This window comes from Heterodontus francisci, chromosome 49, assembly GCF_036365525.1.
Source record: "Heterodontus francisci isolate sHetFra1 chromosome 49, sHetFra1.hap1, whole genome shotgun sequence".
NCBI lineage: Eukaryota > Metazoa > Chordata > Chondrichthyes > Heterodontiformes > Heterodontidae > Heterodontus > Heterodontus francisci.
Window position 1 is genome coordinate 15,595,675 of NC_090419.1, and position 17,560 is coordinate 15,613,234.

Genomic DNA, 17,560 nt, shown 5'->3' on the forward strand with positions numbered 1-17,560 from the left:
ATACCCCACAACCCCTCACGGTAAAACTCTGATATATCCCAAACCCCTCACTGTAACACTCTGATATATCCCACACCCCTCACTGTAACACTCTGATATATCCCACACCCCTCACTGCAACACTCTGATATAAACCACACCCCTCACTGTAACACTCTGATATATCCCACAACCCTCACTGCAACACCCTGATATATCCCACACCCCTCACTGTAACACTCTGATATATCCCACACCCCTCACTGTAACATTCTGATATATCCCACACCCCTCACTGTAACACTCTGATATATCCCGCACCCCTCACTGTAACACTCTGATATATACCGCACCCCTCACTGTAACACTCTGATATATTCCACACCCCTCACTGTAACACTCTGATATATCCCTCACCCCTCGCTGTAACGCTCAGATATATCCCACACCCCTCACTGTCACACTCTGATATATCCCACACCCCTCACTGTAACACTCTGATATATACCACACCCCTCACTGTAACACACTGATATATCCCACACCCCTCACTGTCACACTCTGATATATCCCGCACCCCTCACTGTAACACTCTGATATATACCACACCCCTCACTGTAACACTCTGACATATCCCACACTCCTCACTGTAACACTCTGATATATACCACACACTTCACTGTAACACTCTGACATATCTCACACTCCTCACTGTAACACCTGATCTATCCCACACCCCTCACTGTAACACTCTGATATATCCCGCACCCCTCACTGTAACACTCTGATATATCCCACACCCCTCACTGGAACATTCTGATATATCCCACACTCCTCACTGTAACACACTGAAATATCCCACACCCCTCACTGTAACAGTCTGATATACCCCACACCCCTCACTGTAACACCCTGATATATCCCACACCCCTCACTGTAACGCTCTGATATATCCCACACCCCTCACTGTAACACTCTGATATATCCCACACCTCTCATTGTAACACTCTGATATATCCCTCACCCCTCACTGGAACATTCTGATATATCCCACACCCCTCACTGTAACACTCTGATATATCCCACACCCCTCACTGTAACACTCTGATATATCCCACACTCCTCACTGTAACACACTGATATATCCCACACCTCTCATTGTAACACTCTGATATATCCCACACTCCTCACTGGAACACTCTGATATGTCCCACACCCCTCACTGTAACACTCTGATATATCCCACACCCCTCACTGTAACACTCTGATATATCCCACACCCCTCACTGTAACACACTGATGTATCCCACACCTCTCATTGTAACACTCTGATATATCCCACACTCCTCACTGTAACACTCTGATATGTCCCACACCCCTCACTGTAACACTCTGATATATCCCACTCCCCTCACTCTAACACTCTGACATATCCCACACTCCTCACTGTAACACTCTGATATATCCCACACCCCTCACTGTAACACTCTGATATATCCCACACCCCTCACTGTAACACTCTGACATATCCCACACCCCTCATTGTAACACACTGACATATCCCACACTCCTCACTGTAACACTCTGATATGTCCCACACCCCTCACTGTAACACTCTGATATATCCCACTCCCCTCACTCTAACACTCTGACATATCCCACACTCCTCACTGTAACACACTGATATATGCCACACCCCTCACTGTAACACTCTGATATATCCCTCACCCCTCACTGTAACACTCTGATATATCCCTCACCCCTCACTGTAACACTCTGATATATGCCACACCCCTCACTGTAACACTCTGATATATCCCTCACCCCTCACTGTAACACTCTGATATATCCCTCACCCCTCACTGTAACACTCTGATATATGCCACACCCCTCACTGTAACACTCTGATATATCCCTCACCCCTCACTGTAACGCTCTGATATATCCCTCACCCCTCACTGTAACACTTGGATATATCCCACACCCCTCACTGTAACACTCTGATATATCCCACACCCCTCACTGTAACACCCTAATATATCCCTCACCCCTCACTGTAACACTCTGATTTTCCCCACACTCCTCACGGCAACACTCTGATGTTACAGATCTCCCAAGACGCGCGAAGGGTTAACACCGACACAGCGGCTCTTCCCTTGGGATGACAGGGTGGAGAGGAAGGAGAAGAGAGAGAGAGAGACGACGGAACAGAATGGAACATGTCAGCTCGCACAGCGGCTCGACCTCCGACCCCTGCACATTCCACTGACCATATTTGGGCGCAGGAGACCTGAGGAGGAGTGATGGCCCGGGATGTGGGGGAAGGGGTGGAGAGGCAGCAGCGAGTTAGCATCGGGTAGTGGATGGAGTTTAAAGTGGGGAATGTCTGTGCAGGTTACTGAAGCCTCCCTGAAGGAAGAATCTTCTTGTGAAAGCCATCCAGGAGACGTTGCATTCAGACACGTTACCAGTCCACTGGTGGTCTGACTGTCTGTCTGGGTTGGGGGAGCGTAGATGGGGGAGGCAAGGCGGGGGAACCATTAGCCTCAGTGCCTTGGGGTTGGGGAAGGGAGGGGTGTCAATCAACCTGGTTTCCCAGTGACTTAAAAGTAACCCGGGTAACGCCCCCCACCGCCTTGTTCCCCACCCCCCCTCCCCCTCCTCACCACTATAATGGATGCTGTGTGTGGGGTGGCTGGGAGCGGCCGCGACGGCTCCTGCAGCCAAACAGCTGGCGCAGTGACGCAGCCGCTGAGCGGCGGAGGGCCAGGCGGGACCCGGAGGGAGCGGGCAGCGAGGGGAGAAGGATTTATTTTTTTTGCCGGGTGCGTGGTTGGTGGGGGGGCAGCAGAGACCAGTCTCTCACCCGCGTCGGACACTGGCGGAGACGTCCAATTTCCTCACGGAAGTGGTGAATCTCATCGGCCATCACCTGGTTGTCTTGTTGGACGCGATTAAATTTCTCCGTCAGTGCGAACAGTTGGGCTTTCGCAACAGTGGCCTGAATCATGATTAAAAAAACAAATCAACAATCACTCCCGGGAATCTGTTATTCGATATATAAACCACCCGAACCCCTCGATTAGATTCCAGTCTGTAACTCACTCCCGGGTATCTGTTATTCGATATATAAACCACCCGAACCCCTCGATTAGATTCCAGTCTGTAACTCACTCCCGGGTATCTGTTATTCGATATATAAACCACCCGAACCCCTCGATTAGATTCCAGTCTGTAACTCACTCCCGGGTATCTGTTATTCGATATATAAACCACCCGCACCCCTCGATTAGATTCCAGTCTGTAACTCACTCCCGGGTATCTGTTATTCTATATATAAACCACCCGAACCCCTCGATTAGATTCCAGTCTGTAACTCACTCCCGGGTATCAGTTATTCTATATATAAACCCCCCGAACCCCTCGATTAGATTCCAGTCTGTAACTCACTCCCGGGTATCTGTTATTCTATATACAAACCCCCCGAACCCCTCGATTAGATTCCAGTCTGTAACTCACTCCCGGGTATCAGTTATTCTATATATAAACCCCCCGAACCCCTCGATTAGATTCCAGTCTGTAACTCACTCCCGGGTATCTGTTATTCTATATATAAACCCCCCGAACCCCTCGATTAGATTCCAGTCTGTAACTCACTCCCGGGTATCTGTTATTCTATATATAAACCCCCCAGAACCCCTCGATTAGATTCCAGTCTGTAACTCACTCCCGGGAATCTGTTATTCGATATATAAACACCCCGAACCCCTCGATTAGATTCCAGTCTGTAACTCACTCCTGGGTATCTGTTATTCTATATATAAACCCCCCAGAACCCCTCGATTAGATTCCAGTCTGTAACTCACTCCCGGGAATCTGTTATTCGATATATAAACACCCCGAACCCCTCGATTAGATTCCAGTCTGTAACTCACTCCCGGGTATCTGTTATTCTATATATAAACCACCCGAACCCCTCGATTAGATTCCAGTCTGTAACTCACTCCCGGGTATCTGTTATTCTATATATAAACCCCCCAGAACCCCTCGATTAGATTCCAGTCTGTAACTCACTCCCGGGTATCTGTTATTCTATATATAAACCCCCCAGAACCCCTCGATTACATTCCAGTCTGTAACTCACTCCCGGGTATCTGTTATTCTATATATAAACCCCCCGAACTCCTCGATTAATTTCCCCACCTCTTGCTCTGCGATCTGTGCTGTCTCCGCAGCCGTCATGTCCTGGAAGTGACGGACGATCGCTCCTCTGTCCGTACTGCGCCTCTTGTCCTCGCGGAGTGCTTCTAGGTGGAGCTTAAGTGTCAAGTTCTCCTGGCTGGTGCTGCAGGCGGGGAAGGAGAGGGCAGAGATGAAGGAATGTGAGACCAAGGTCTGCGACACGACCGCGCGGTGCGCTGGGCAATCTGCTCGGCTGGCCGGTGAACGCCCGCGGCACGCCCCCGACCGACGAGCCAACATCGCCGCCTCCATTTCCACCAAGCTTCCTCCTGGCCCTTTTCACTGCTGGCGGCGTTTGGAATGGAAATCCCGCATGTAAACATTCGCCTGTCACGGTGCAGTCAGCTGCCTCTGCTCCGCGGTGGTGAAGGGCGGTTCGGCGTATTCCCCAATTCCCACTGTCCTCCCACCCTTATCCGGAACGTTCCGTCGCCCGCGCGCGCTCCGCCCCGTTGTAGACGCCGGGAGGGGTGGCCGCCCGGGGCGGTGGGGGGGGGGGGGGTTTGCGGGGGAAGCGAGCTCTCTCACCTCTTCACCTGGTCCCGCATCTCCAGCACCGTCCGGGCGAGGTGGGTCTTCTCGCGAGTCAGCGTCATGCAGAGCGACCGCAAGTTGTCATTCTCCTTCTGGAGGTCCTCCAGGAGTTCTGGGGAAAGACGCAGAGGGATCTGCCTCCGTTACCCCCGCCCGCAGTTTCAGTCCCCCGGGGCTCCTTCTGGCTTTCCCCCCCCCCCCCTCCCAGTCTGTGGGGGAAAGATAAGGTGGGGGGGTGTGGGGGTGGGGAGGTGGAGGAGAGGGTGGGGCTAATTGGACAAATCTTTCAAAGGGACGGTGCTCGTGCAAAAGGTTAGTATGCAGTTACAGCACGTAATTAGGAAATCTCACAGAATGTTTATTATTGTTTACCGTGAGGGGAATTGAATATAAAAGTAGGGAGGTTATGCTTCAGCTATACAGGTGAGACCACATCTGGAGTACTGTATACAGTACTGGTCTCCTTATTTAAGGAAGTATGTAAATGTGTTGGAATCAGTACAGAGAAGGCTTACTAGACTAATACCGGGATTGGGCGGGCTGTCTTACAAGGAAAGATTGGACAGGTTAGGCTTGTATCCGCCGGAGTTTAGAAGAGTAAGAGGCGACTTGATTGAAACATATAAGATCCTGAGGGGTCTTGACTGGGTGGATGTGGAAAGGATGTTTCCCCTTGTGGGACAATCTAGAACTAGGGGTCACTGTTTAAAAATAAGGGGTCGCCCATTTAAGACAGAGATGAGGAGAATTTTTTTCTCTCTGAGGGTGGTGAGTCTTTGGAATTCCCTTCATCAAAAGGCGGTGGAAGCAGAGTCTTTGAATATTTTTAAGGCAGAGGTAGATAGATTCTTGATAAGCAAGGGGGTGGAAGGTTATCAGGGGTAAGTGAAAATGTGGAGTAATCAGTTCAGCCATGAACGTATTGAATGGCGGAGCAGGCTCGATGGGCTGAGTGGCCCACTCCTGCCCCTAATTTGTATGTTCATATTTTACCACTGACCAGAAACTGAACTGGACCAGCCATATAAATACCGTGGCGACAAGAGCAGGTCAGAGGCTGGGAATCCTGCGGTGAGTAACTCACCTCCTGACTCCCCAAAGCCTGTCCACCATCTACAAGGCACAAGTCAGGAGTGTGATGGAATACTCTCCACTTGCCTGGATGGGTGCAGCTCCAACAACACTCAAGAAGCTCGACACCATCCAGGACAAAGCAGCCCGCTTGATTGGCACCCCATCTACAAACATTCACTCCCTCCACCACCGACGCACATTGGCAGCAGTGTGTACCATCTACAAGATGCACTGCAGCAACGCACCAAGGCTCCTTCGAAAGCACCTTCCAAACCCGCGACCTCTACCAACTAGAAGGACAAGGGCAGCAAATGCATGGGAACACCACCACCTGCAAGTTCCCCTCCAAGTCACACACCATCCTGACTTGGAACTATATCGGCCGTTCCTTCACTGTCGCTGGGTCAAAATCCTGGAACTCCCTTCCTAACATCACTGTGGGTGTACCTACCCCACACGGACTGCAGCGGTTCAAGAAGGCAGCTCACCACCACCTTCTCAAGGGGCAATTAGGGATGGGCAATAAATTCTGGACTGGTCAGTGACGTCCACATCCCATGAACTAATCCTGGGGGACTTTAAGATGAAGCGACCTTGTTATTTGTTTATCAATAATGTTTTGGAAGTCGGGTTAGGGCTATTCGACTAGGTGGGGCGTTGCAACTCACGCGGTGAGACCTTCTCCAGGAATGCGTCGAGCCAGAGATACCTCGGCGATGATATCGCCTGCAACCAACGCCGAGACGCAAACCCACCCCCTCCCCCTCCCGCTCCCTCCCCCCACCTCAACCTCCCACCCTGCCCTCAACCTCACCTTGGAACTGCAGCTGCTGCTGCTTCGCATCGTCTCCCTGCGCCTCTCGCTGCTTTGCCGTCTTATTGGACAAGTGGTTCTGCCCGACCTGCGACTGGGTCTGGAATTGAGAGAGACGCTTGCATTTCAATAGCGCCTGTCACCTCCTCAGGACACCCTGACGCGCCTCACAGCCAATGAAATGCTTCCAGAGTGGGGTCACCGTTGTCAGGCAAGAAACGCAGCAGCCAATTTGCACAGAGCAAGATCCCACACACAGAAATGTGATAATGACCCAGATCATCTGTTTTTTTTTTAGTGGTGTGGGTTGGCCCCAGGACACCGGGGAGAACGCCCCAACACCTCCCCCCACCTCCTCCTCCTTCCAATGGGGAGCGGGGGGGAATATTCCGGAAAGGGGTTTTGTGCGCGCGGCCCGGGGCGTGACCCTTGAACTCTGCGGCCGGCTCAAAGGCCACCCCTCCCCCCCCCCCACCCCCCCCCACACATCTGTCCCCCGCCTCCCCTTGGCCGCCAATTACCTGGGACTTCTCCACCTCCTCCACGGACGACTCATAATATTCCTCTCCCGACTCGGCCCACAGCTCCTTCATGAGCTGCTCCCTCGCTCTGTCATGTATCTGTTTGACATCGTCAAGGCTCGCATCCATCTTTGTCGTCTGCACCGACATGCCCGATTGGCTGGTCTCGGCCGTCAGGGTGCCCGCCTGAAAGAGCACGCGCAAGCCTTCGTCCTCCATCTCCGCCTGTCCCGGAGCCTCGCTGGGAAAGAGGCCCTTGGGGAGTCGGTCAGTCATGGAGGTACCTGGCGTTTCGGCCGCTTGTTGACTGGGCCGAGTACTGTCAGTGCCGGTCGACTGGCTCTCGCTGTGCCTCACCTCCTCCTGTTTGAGGTCCTTATCCTCCCTCTGCTGGCCTGACAGGGTTCCATGCGCCTCCATCTCAGGGGTTTCTGCAAAACAGAGAAGGCCGGGGATGTTGGAGGGGTGGTTTCCCTGGTTACCGGTATTTCAGCTCGTTGCCAACGGCGGACCTCCCACCAAATCTCTCCCCCGGCGCGTCCCGCTCCCGTTCTGCTCCCCTCACACTTTCCCTCTCCCTCTCACTCTTTCTCTCCCTCTCCGCCTCCCCTCCCTCCCCTCTCTCTTTCTCCCCCTCTCCATCTCCCCCTCCCTCTCTTTCACCATCATCCCCCTCTCTGACTCCGTCCCTCCCCTTCTCCTTTCCCCCCTCCCCCTCCACGCTGCCTCCCCCCCACCCCCCACTCCTTACTCTCTCTCTCTCTCTCCCTCCATCTCCGCCTCCCCTCTCCTCACCCTCCCTCTCTCTCCATCTTCCCCACCCCTCTCCATCCCCTTCTCCTCTCTCTCTCGCCATCTCCGCCTCGCTTCTCCTCCCCCCGGTCCTGTCCTTCCCCCTCTCTTCCGCTCTCCTCTCTCTCTCTGTAGCACTAGTGGACAGTAAAATTGGGAGCAAAATCGACATTTTATCTTCAAAAAAGCAAAATTGTTCAGAAAATACACATTGTTAACACCCCTACGATAGTCCATACACCCCTCCCCGACCCCGGCCTCAACAGTATTCTGGAGATTCAGTGAGTGTAGAAAGTGGACATTCTCTGTCCTTTTGTCACCAACTTTTGTCATTTCTAGAGCGTAAAACTGCTTCAAGAACAACAAATTGCATTTGTATAGCACCTTTAATGCTTCACAGTGTCTTGAAGGAGGAGAGAGTCTGAGAGGCGGAGAGGGTTCGGGAGGAAATTCCAGAGCTTAGGGGGCCCAGGCAGCTTAAAGCAAGGGCGAAATTGGAGGAGCTCGGAGATCTCGGCATGTGGGCAAGACTGTGTAGAAAATCTGGCAGCGAAGAGGCGGTCGGATCTCGGAGGGTTGTAGGGGCTGGAGGAGGTTACAGAGATAGGGAGGGGGGGTGAGGTGGCCGTGGTGGGATTTGGAAATGAGGGTGAGAATTTTAAAATGGAGGTGTTGCCAGACCGGGAGGCAGTTGTAGGTCAGCGAGCACAGTGGGGGGTGAATGGGACTTGGTGCGAGTTAGGACACGGTGGTGGTGGGGGAATGGGGGGTTGGGCAGCAGAGTTTAGTTGGTGGAGGTGGGGAAAGAGGGAGGCCAGGCAGGAGAATGTGGGAATTGTTGAGTCTGGAGGCGTCGTACCTGACCTCTGACATATCCGTGCCTTACTAAGACCGCCTGTTGTGATATTGCATTGATGCTGATTAACATCTCACTAAATATGTAAATAGTTTAATCAACATCACCGCAGGAAGTGATGCAACTCACTGGAGCAGTGCTGGTCAGCAGGTATAACGTGTACTATGAGGTCTCCTGGAATCCTGTCATCCTTCAATAAGCAACCTTGCGTTTAGTTTACCCAATCATTGTTATAGTGTTTGGCACCGTTGTGTTCAGAGCCAATAACACAATATGGCGGCAGCAATGTGGATACACACAGAGCATTAGCAACGGTGTTTGGCATCGTGACAGCGTGGAGGAGACATAAAAGCCTGAGACAACGCGGAAAACGTCCGGAAGAAGCGGCAGCAGCAAGATTTGGGACCGGGTTCGAAAATCACCCTCGGAAGTCGGCACTCCGAGAGAGTGAGTGATAGAAAGGGGAATTTTGTCGGAGGGGTAGACGACCAGAAAAGCAGTGTCCCGGCGGAAGCGGGCTTCAAACAAAACGTCGATTAGAATTGTGGCTGCGTGAGATTTCCCGCCGGAAAAGAGCTCCGTGATCGGAGTGTCCTTGTGGCAGAGCTTTAGGGTGTGATAGCGGTCCAGTGCTGCAGACGCAGTAGATCCTCATTGGATTTTCCTGAAAGAAAAGCCATTGAAAGGAAAAGTAGGAAATACAGAAATGCATCAGCCACATAACTGTGCTGCATTCCGAGACAGCTGCAAGGTGTGTGGGCGAAAGGGACAGTGGGCAAGACTGTGTAGAAAGTCTGGCAGCGAAGAAGCAGTCAGAAGCCACAGCTCAACAAAAAAGAAAACAGATGACATGACAGAAGTAAATGGGATTACTTGCCCCATTCAGCAACACACGGATCGATGTAGCTCCACCAAACAATGCAATTCAGAAAGGTAGCACCATTATACTCTGCTCCGATACCAGAAGGTCGAATCAACACAAGGAGAGAGACGACGCATTCAGCAGGCGACCCAACCCCGAGAAGACGGCAGTTATCACCGTCAGCTGTCCGAGTGGACAAATTAGGCATGGAACTAGAAGACAAGTGCAACGTTGGCCCAACGTTGATGGTTCGGGCAGAACAAACGCAAAGAGCTCGCAAGAGAGACTGCCAGAGATTCCGTCCCCGGGCATTTTGGGAGGGAGAACATGGAGAGACAATATAAAACAAAGGGTACAATTCGAAAGGTGCCGGAGCAGAGGGACCTGGGTGTATATGTGCATTCATTAAAGGTGGCAGGACAGGTTGAGAGAGCGGTTAATAAAGCATACAGTATCCTGGGCTTTATTAATAGGGGCGTAGAGTACAAGAACATGGAAGTTATGTTGAACTTGTATAAGACACTCGTTCAGCCTCAGCTGGAGTATTGCACCCAATTCTGGGCGCCACACTTGAGTAAAGACGTGAGGCAATTGGAGAGAGTGCAGAAACGATTCCCGAGAATGGTTCCGGGGATGAGGAGTTTCAGTTATGAAGATAGATTGGAGAAGTCAGGACTGTCGTCCGTGGAGAAGGGAAGGCTGAGAGGTGATTTGATAGAGGTGCTCAAAACCATGAGGGGTCTGGACAGAGTGGATAGGGAGAAACTGTTCCAACTCGTGAAAGGATCGGGAACGAGAGGGCACGGATTTCAAGTAGTTGGTAGGAGAAGCAAAAGTGACATGAGATGAGAAACTTTTTCACGCAGCGAGTGGTTAGGGTCTGGAATGCACTGCCTGAGAACGTGGTGGAGGCAGGTTCGAATGAAGCATTCAAAAGGGAATTAGACAGTTATATGAAAAGGAAGAATGTGCAGGGTTATGGGGAGAAGGCGGGGGAGTGGCACAAGGCTATTTGCTCGTTCGGAGAGCCGGTGCAGACACGATGGGCCGAATGGCCTCCTTTTGAATGTCAGGAGCATGGCTGAGTCAATGTAAAGAGCCGTTCAATCATTATGATGTTCCATCACAGCCACGGTCAAGAATAACCAGTGACTAAGTGACTGTCGGAAGAATATGCATTAATACTGTTCACAATTATCCGATATCATTTTTTACATAACTTATAATTCACGTAATTTTTCTCTTCAAGGAAAGGAGGATGTTGCTTTAATACTAGTTAACATACTACTGAATATGTCAATAGTTTAGCATACATCAGGATTGTGGTTGTTGGAGGTCAATCATCTGAGCTCCAGGACATTACTGCAGGAGTTCCTCAGGGTAGTGTCCTCGGCCCGACCATCTTCAGCTGCTTCATCAATGACCTTCCTTCAATCATAAGGTCAGAAGTGGGGATGTTCGCTGATGATTGCACAATGTTCAGCACCATTCGTGACTCCTCAGATACTGAAGCAGCCCGTGTAGAAATGCAGCAAGACCTGGACAATATCCAGGCTTGGGCTGATAAGTGGCAAGTAACATTCGCGCCACACAAGTGCCAGGCAATGACCATCTCCAACAAGAGAGAATCTAACCATCTCCCCTTGACATTCAATGGCATTACCATCGCTGAATCCCCCACCATCAACATCCTGGGGGCTACCATTGACCAGAAACTGAACTGGACCAGCCATATAAATACCGTGGCTACAAGAGCAGGTCAGAGGCTGGGAATTCTGCAGCGAGTAACTCACCTCCTGACTCCCCAAAGCCTGTCCACCATCTACAAGGCACAAGTCAGGAGTGTGATGGAATACTCTCCACTTGCCTGGATGGGTGCAGCTCCAACAACACTCAAGAAGCTCGACATCATCCAGGACAAAGCAGCCCGCTTGTTTGGCACCCCATCTACAGACATTCACTCCCTCCACCACCGACGCACAGCGGCAGCAGTGTGTACCACCTACAAGATGCACTGCAGCAATGCACCAAGGCTCCTTCGACAGCACCTTCCAAACCCACGACCTCTACCAACTAGAAGGACAAGGGCAGCAGACGTATGGGAACACCACCACCAGCAAGTTCCCCTCCAAGTCACACACCATCCTGACTTGGAACTATATCACCGTTCCTTCACTGTCGCTGGGTCAAAATCCTGGAACTCCCTTCCTACAACACTGTTGGTGTACCTACCCTACATGGACTGCAGCGGTTCAAGAAGGCAGCTCACCACCACCTTCTCAAGGGGCAATTAGGGATGGGCAATAAATTCTGGCTTTGCCAGTGACGCCCACATCCCATGAACTAATCCTGGGGGACTATAAAATGAAGAGACCTTGTTATTTGTTTATTGATAGTGTTGTGGAAGTGGGTTTAGGGCTGTTCGACTAGGTGGGGCGGTTGTATCTCATGCGGTGAGACCTTCTCCAGGAATGCATCGAGCCAGAGTTAACTCGGTTATGATTTCCCCTCCAATCAATGCCGAGACGCAAACTCACCCCCTCAACCCGCGAAACCCTCCCCCTCCCATGCCCCCCCACCACCTCAACCTCCCACCCTGCCCTCAACCTCACCTTGCACCGGCAGCTGCTGCTGTGTCTTGTCAGCTCCCTGCGCCTCTTGGGACTCCTGTGCTGGCTGTTCGGACAAGTGGTTCTGGGCGACGTCCAGTTTGGTCTGCAATGGAGAGAGAAGTTTGCATCCTTCTAGCGCCTGCCACCTCTTCGGCAGGCCCCCAAGCGCCTCGCGGCCAGTGAAACACTTCCAGCGCGCGGTCACTGTTGGATATGCAGGAAACGCGGCAGCCGACCGGCGCACAGCAAGATCCCACACACAGCAATGCGACAACGACCCAGATCATCTGTTTTTTTTTAGTGACGTTGGTTGAGGGAAGAATATGGGCCCCGGGACACCGGGGAGAGCTCCCTCCACCGCCCCCCGCACCTCCTCCTCATTTTCCGCTGCCAAAGGCGGCACTGCGGCACACACACACAGAGCAGGGCGATCCCAGGTACCCCAGGGCTGTGCGCAGCCCGAGGCTGTGTCCGGCGACCGAGGCGCAATTGACTCGGGATTGGGATTTGCGGGGGCCGGGCTTCCGGCGTGGGCAGCCAAATCGGCCGAGGCCCCGCGCTGCCGATCGCGAACCCGGCTGCTTTAGAGAGGGAATGATACAGCCGCGCCGCCTCTCGCAGTCGAAGAGCAGGAGAAATGGAACTGGAGAGGTTGTCCACAGATGGCTGGGAATGGAGGAAGTGGATGGGGCCGTCAATTAAGGCTTTTTTTTTTGCAAGTGGCTCTGCAGGGGTGGCGGGGGGTAGGGGGGGAGGGGGGGGTTCACCCTTGAACTCTGTGGCCAGTTCAAAGGTCGGCCCCTCTTCCCTCCGCCCTTCGCCCACCACCCACCAAAATCACCGACTACCTGGGAATTCACGAGGTCCTCCACCGACGATTCATAATCCTCCTCTCCTTGTTGGGCCCAGGCCTGAATCCCGAACTGGACCTCCTCGCTCTCTCTTTGCCCCACCTCGGGGTCCGACTCCTCCTGCGTCGTCTGCTGCGAGAACAGTCGCTGGCCCAAGGTCTCGGGCGCCCCCGCTCCGGAGCTCAGGTCGTTAAGGAGGTCCTGGGGAAATCCGTGGGACGTGAGGACGTCTGGGTGTTTTGCCACCACTTGGCTGGACCGGGAACCGCCGTAGCTGAGCGACTGCCTGCCACTCAGCCTCTCCTCCTCCTGCGAGAGGGCCTCGTCCTCCTGCCGGTGACCTGGTGGGGTATCAAGCATCACAGTTAAAGGGGCATCCGGAAATCAGAGAAGGCTTGCTATTCCCTGGTTCCCAATATTGGCAAGTAGTCCCATCCCGACTGCGGCAATGCTCCACGGATTCAGTGAGTGCAGCAAGTGGTGATCAGCGGCCCCTGAGCAACGACAATCGCGCTCCGGGCCAGACAGGAGACGTTTGGGGCAAACGCCTGCTCAAAGAGGGCTGTTTTAAGGAAGAGAGGGAGAGAGAGAGAGACAGAAAGGCGGAGAGGATTAGGGAGGGAATTCCAGAGCTGAAGCAGGAGGCAGCTAAATGCGGGGCCGCCAATGGCTGAGCGATGGGAATTGGGGGAGGGGGAAGAGGCCGGAATTGGAGGCGTGCAGAGATCTCGGACGGTTGTAGGGGTTGGAGTGCGGGGGGGTGGTGGTTACAGAGATAGGGAGGGGATAAATTTGAACATGAGAGTTCTGTTATTCTCTACAACACACCTTGGGTTCTGTTATTCTCTCTATAACACACTCTGGGTTCTCTTATTCTCCATAACACACTCTGGGTTCTGTTATTCTCCATAACACACTCTGGGTTCTGTTATTCTCTATAACACACTCTGGGTTCTGTTATTCTCTATAACACACTCTGGGTTCTGTTATTCTCCATAACACAGTCTGGGTTCTGTTATTCTCTATAACACACTCTGGGTTCTGTTATTCTCTAGAACACACTCTGGGTTCTGTTATTCTCTATAACACACTCTGGGTTCTGTTATTCTCTATAACACACTCTGGGTTCTGTTATTCTCTAGAACACACTCTGGGTTCTGTTATTCTCTATAACACACTCTGGGTTCTGTTATTCTCCATAACACACTCTGGGTTCTGTTATTCTCTAGAACACACTCTGGGTTCTGTCATTCTCGATAACACACTCTGGGTTCTGTTATTCTCTATAACACACTCTGGGATCTGTTATTCTCTATAACACACTCTGGGTTCTGTTATTCTCTATAACACACTCTTGGTTCTGTTATTCTCTATAACACACTCTGGGTTCTGTTATTCTCTATAACACACTCTGGGATCTGTTATTCTCTATAACACACTCTGGGTTCTGTTATTCTCTAGAACACACTCTGGGTTCTGTTATTCTCTATAACACACTCTGGGTTCTGTTATTCTCTATAACACACTCTGGGATCTGTTATTCTCTATAACACACTCTGGGTTCTGTTATTCTCGATAACACACTCTTGGTTCTGTTATTCTCTATAACACACTCTGGGATCTGTTATTCTCGATAACACACTCTGGGTTCTGTTATTCTCTAGAACACACTCTGGGTTCTGTTATTCTCGATAACACACTCTGGGTTCTGTTATTCTCCATAACACACTCTGGGTTCTGTTATTCTCGATAACACACTCTGGGTTCTGTTATTCTCGATAACACACTCTGGGTTCTGTTATTCTCGATAACACACTCTGTGTTCTGTTATTCTCTATAACACACCCTGGGTTCTGTTATTCACTATAACGCACTCTGGGTTCTGTTATTCTCTATAATGCACACTGGGTTCTGTTATTCTCTATAACTCACTCTGTGTTCTGTTATTCTCTATAACACACTTTGGGTTCTGTTATTCTCTATAACACACTCTGGGTTCTGTTATTCTCTATAACACACTCTGGGTTCTGTTATTCTCGATAACACACTCTGTGTTCTGTTATTCTCTATAACACACCCTGGGTTCTGTTATTCACTATAACGCACTCTGGGTTCTGTTATTCTCTATAATGCACACTGGGTTCTGTTATTCTCTATAACTCACTCTGTGTTCTGTTATTCTCTATAACACACTTTGGGTTCTGTTATTCTCTATAACACACCCTGGGTTCTGTTATTCACTATAACGCACTCTGGGTTCTGTTATTCTCTATAATGCACACTGGGTTCTGTTATTCTCTATAACTCACTCTGTGTTCTGTTATTCTCTATAACACACTTTGGGTTCTGTTATTCTCTATAACACACTCTGGGTTCTGTTATTCTCTATAACACTCTCTGGGTTGTGTTATTCTCCATAACACACTCTGGGTTCTGTTATTCTCTATAACACACTCTGGGGTCTGTTATTTTCTATAACACACTCTGGGGTCTGTTATTCTCTATAACACACTCTGGGTTGTGTTATTCTCTATAACACCCTCTGGGTTCTGTTATTCTCCATAACACACTCTTGGTTCTGTTATTCTCGATAACACACTCTAGGTTCTATTATTCTCTATAACACACTCTGGGTTCTGTTATTCTCTATAACACACTCTGGGTTCTGTTATTCTCCATAACACACTCTGGGTTCTGTTATTCTCCATAACACACTCTGGGTTCTGTTATTCTCGATAACACACTCTGGGTTCTGTTATTCTCGGTAACACACTCTGGGTTCTGTTATTCTCTATAACACACTCTGGGTTCTGTTATTCTCTATAACACACTCTGGGTTCTGTTATTCTCCATAACACACTCTGGGTTCTGTTATTCTCCATAACACACTCTGGGTTCTGTTATTCTCGATAACACACTCTGGGTTCTGTTATTCTCGGTAACACACTCTGGGTTCTGTTATTCTCTATAACACACTCTGGGTTCTGTTATTCTCTATAACACACTCTGGGTTCTGTTATTCTCTATAACACACTCTGGGTTCTGTTATTCTCGGTAACACACTCTGGGTTCTGTTATTCTCTATAACACACTCTGTGTTCTGTTATTCTCCATAACACACTCTGGGTTCTGTTATTCTCCATAACACACTCTGGGTTCTGTTATTCTCTATAACACACTCTGGGTTCTGTTATTCTCGGTAACACACTCTGGGTTCTGTTATTCTCTATAACACACTCTGTGTTCTGTTATTCTCCATAACACACTCTGGGTTCTGTTATTCTCCATAACACACTCTGTTTTCTGTTATTCTCTATAACACACTCTGGGTTCTGTTATTCTCTATAACACACTCTGTGTACTGTTATTCTCTATAACATACTCTGGGTTCTGTTATTCTCCATAACACACTCTGTTTTCTGTTATTCTCTGTAACACAATCTGAGTTCTGTTATTCTCTGTAACACAATCTGAGTTCTGATATTCTCTATAACACTCTCTGGGTTGTGTTATTCTCTATAACACACTCTGGGTTCTGTTATTCTCGATAACACACTCTGGGTTCTGTTACTCTCCATAACACACTCTGGGTTCTGTTATTCTCGATAACACACTCTGGGTTCTGTTATTCTCGATAACACACTCTGGGTTCTGTTATTCTCTATAACACACTCTGGGTTCTGTTATTCTCGATAACACACTCTGGGTTCTGTTATTCTCGATAACACACTCTGGGTTCTGTTATTCTCTATAACACACCCTGGGTTCTGTTATTCACTATAACACACTCTGGGTTCTGTTATTCTCTATAACAAACTCTGGGTTCTGTTATTCTCGATAACACACTCTGTGTTCTTTTATTCTCCATAACACACTCTGGGTTCTGTTATTCTCTATAACACACTCTGGGTTCTGTTATTCTCTATAACACACTCTGGGTTCTGTTATTCTCTATAACACACTCTGGGTTGTGATATTCTCTATAACATACTCTGGGTTCTGTTATTCTCTATAATGCACACTGGGTTCTGTTATTCTCTATAACTCACTCTGGGTTCTGTTATTCTCTATAACACACTCTGGGGTCTGTTATTTTCTATAACACACTCTGGGGTCTGTTATTCTCTATAACACACTCTGGGTTCTGTTATTCTCCATAACACACTCTGGGTTGTGTTATTCTCCGTAACACACTCTGGGTTCTGATATTCTCGATAACACACTCTGGGTTCTGTTATTCTCCATAACACACTCTGGGTTCTGTTATTCTCGATAACACACTCTGGGTTCTGTTATTCTCGGTTATACACTCTGGGTTCTGTTATTCTCTATAACACTCTCTGGGTTGTGTTATTCTCTATAACACACTCTGGGTTCTGTTATTCTCTATAACACACTCTGGGTTCTGTTATTCTCGGTTACA

The 17,560-nt window shown here is 49.9% G+C and overlaps 1 protein-coding gene and 1 long non-coding RNA gene across 2 annotated transcripts in view; both read right to left on the reverse strand.

The window, feature by feature from the left end:
• Window positions 1-2,976, reverse strand: part of LOC137358422 (uncharacterized) — a 136,228-nt gene extending 133,252 nt beyond the window's left edge. Inside the window, exon 1 of the long non-coding RNA XR_010971214.1 lies at window positions 2,846-2,976. This is a non-coding gene — a long non-coding RNA (uncharacterized lncRNA). The remainder of the gene's footprint in view (window positions 1-2,845) is intronic.
• A 1,143-nt stretch (window positions 2,977-4,119) lies between these two features.
• On the reverse strand, window positions 4,120-13,497 carry LOC137358381 (tropomyosin-2-like). Its single transcript, XM_068024321.1, has 6 exons — window positions 13,135-13,497; window positions 12,287-12,389; window positions 7,165-7,595; window positions 6,644-6,743; window positions 4,750-4,867; window positions 4,120-4,324 (listed from the first exon to the last, which is right to left on the reverse strand). Exons 1-6 carry the CDS (start codon window positions 13,495-13,497, stop codon window positions 4,120-4,122), a joined length of 1,320 nt encoding a protein of 439 aa, XP_067880422.1.
• Window positions 13,498-17,560: the final 4,063 nt, after the last annotated feature.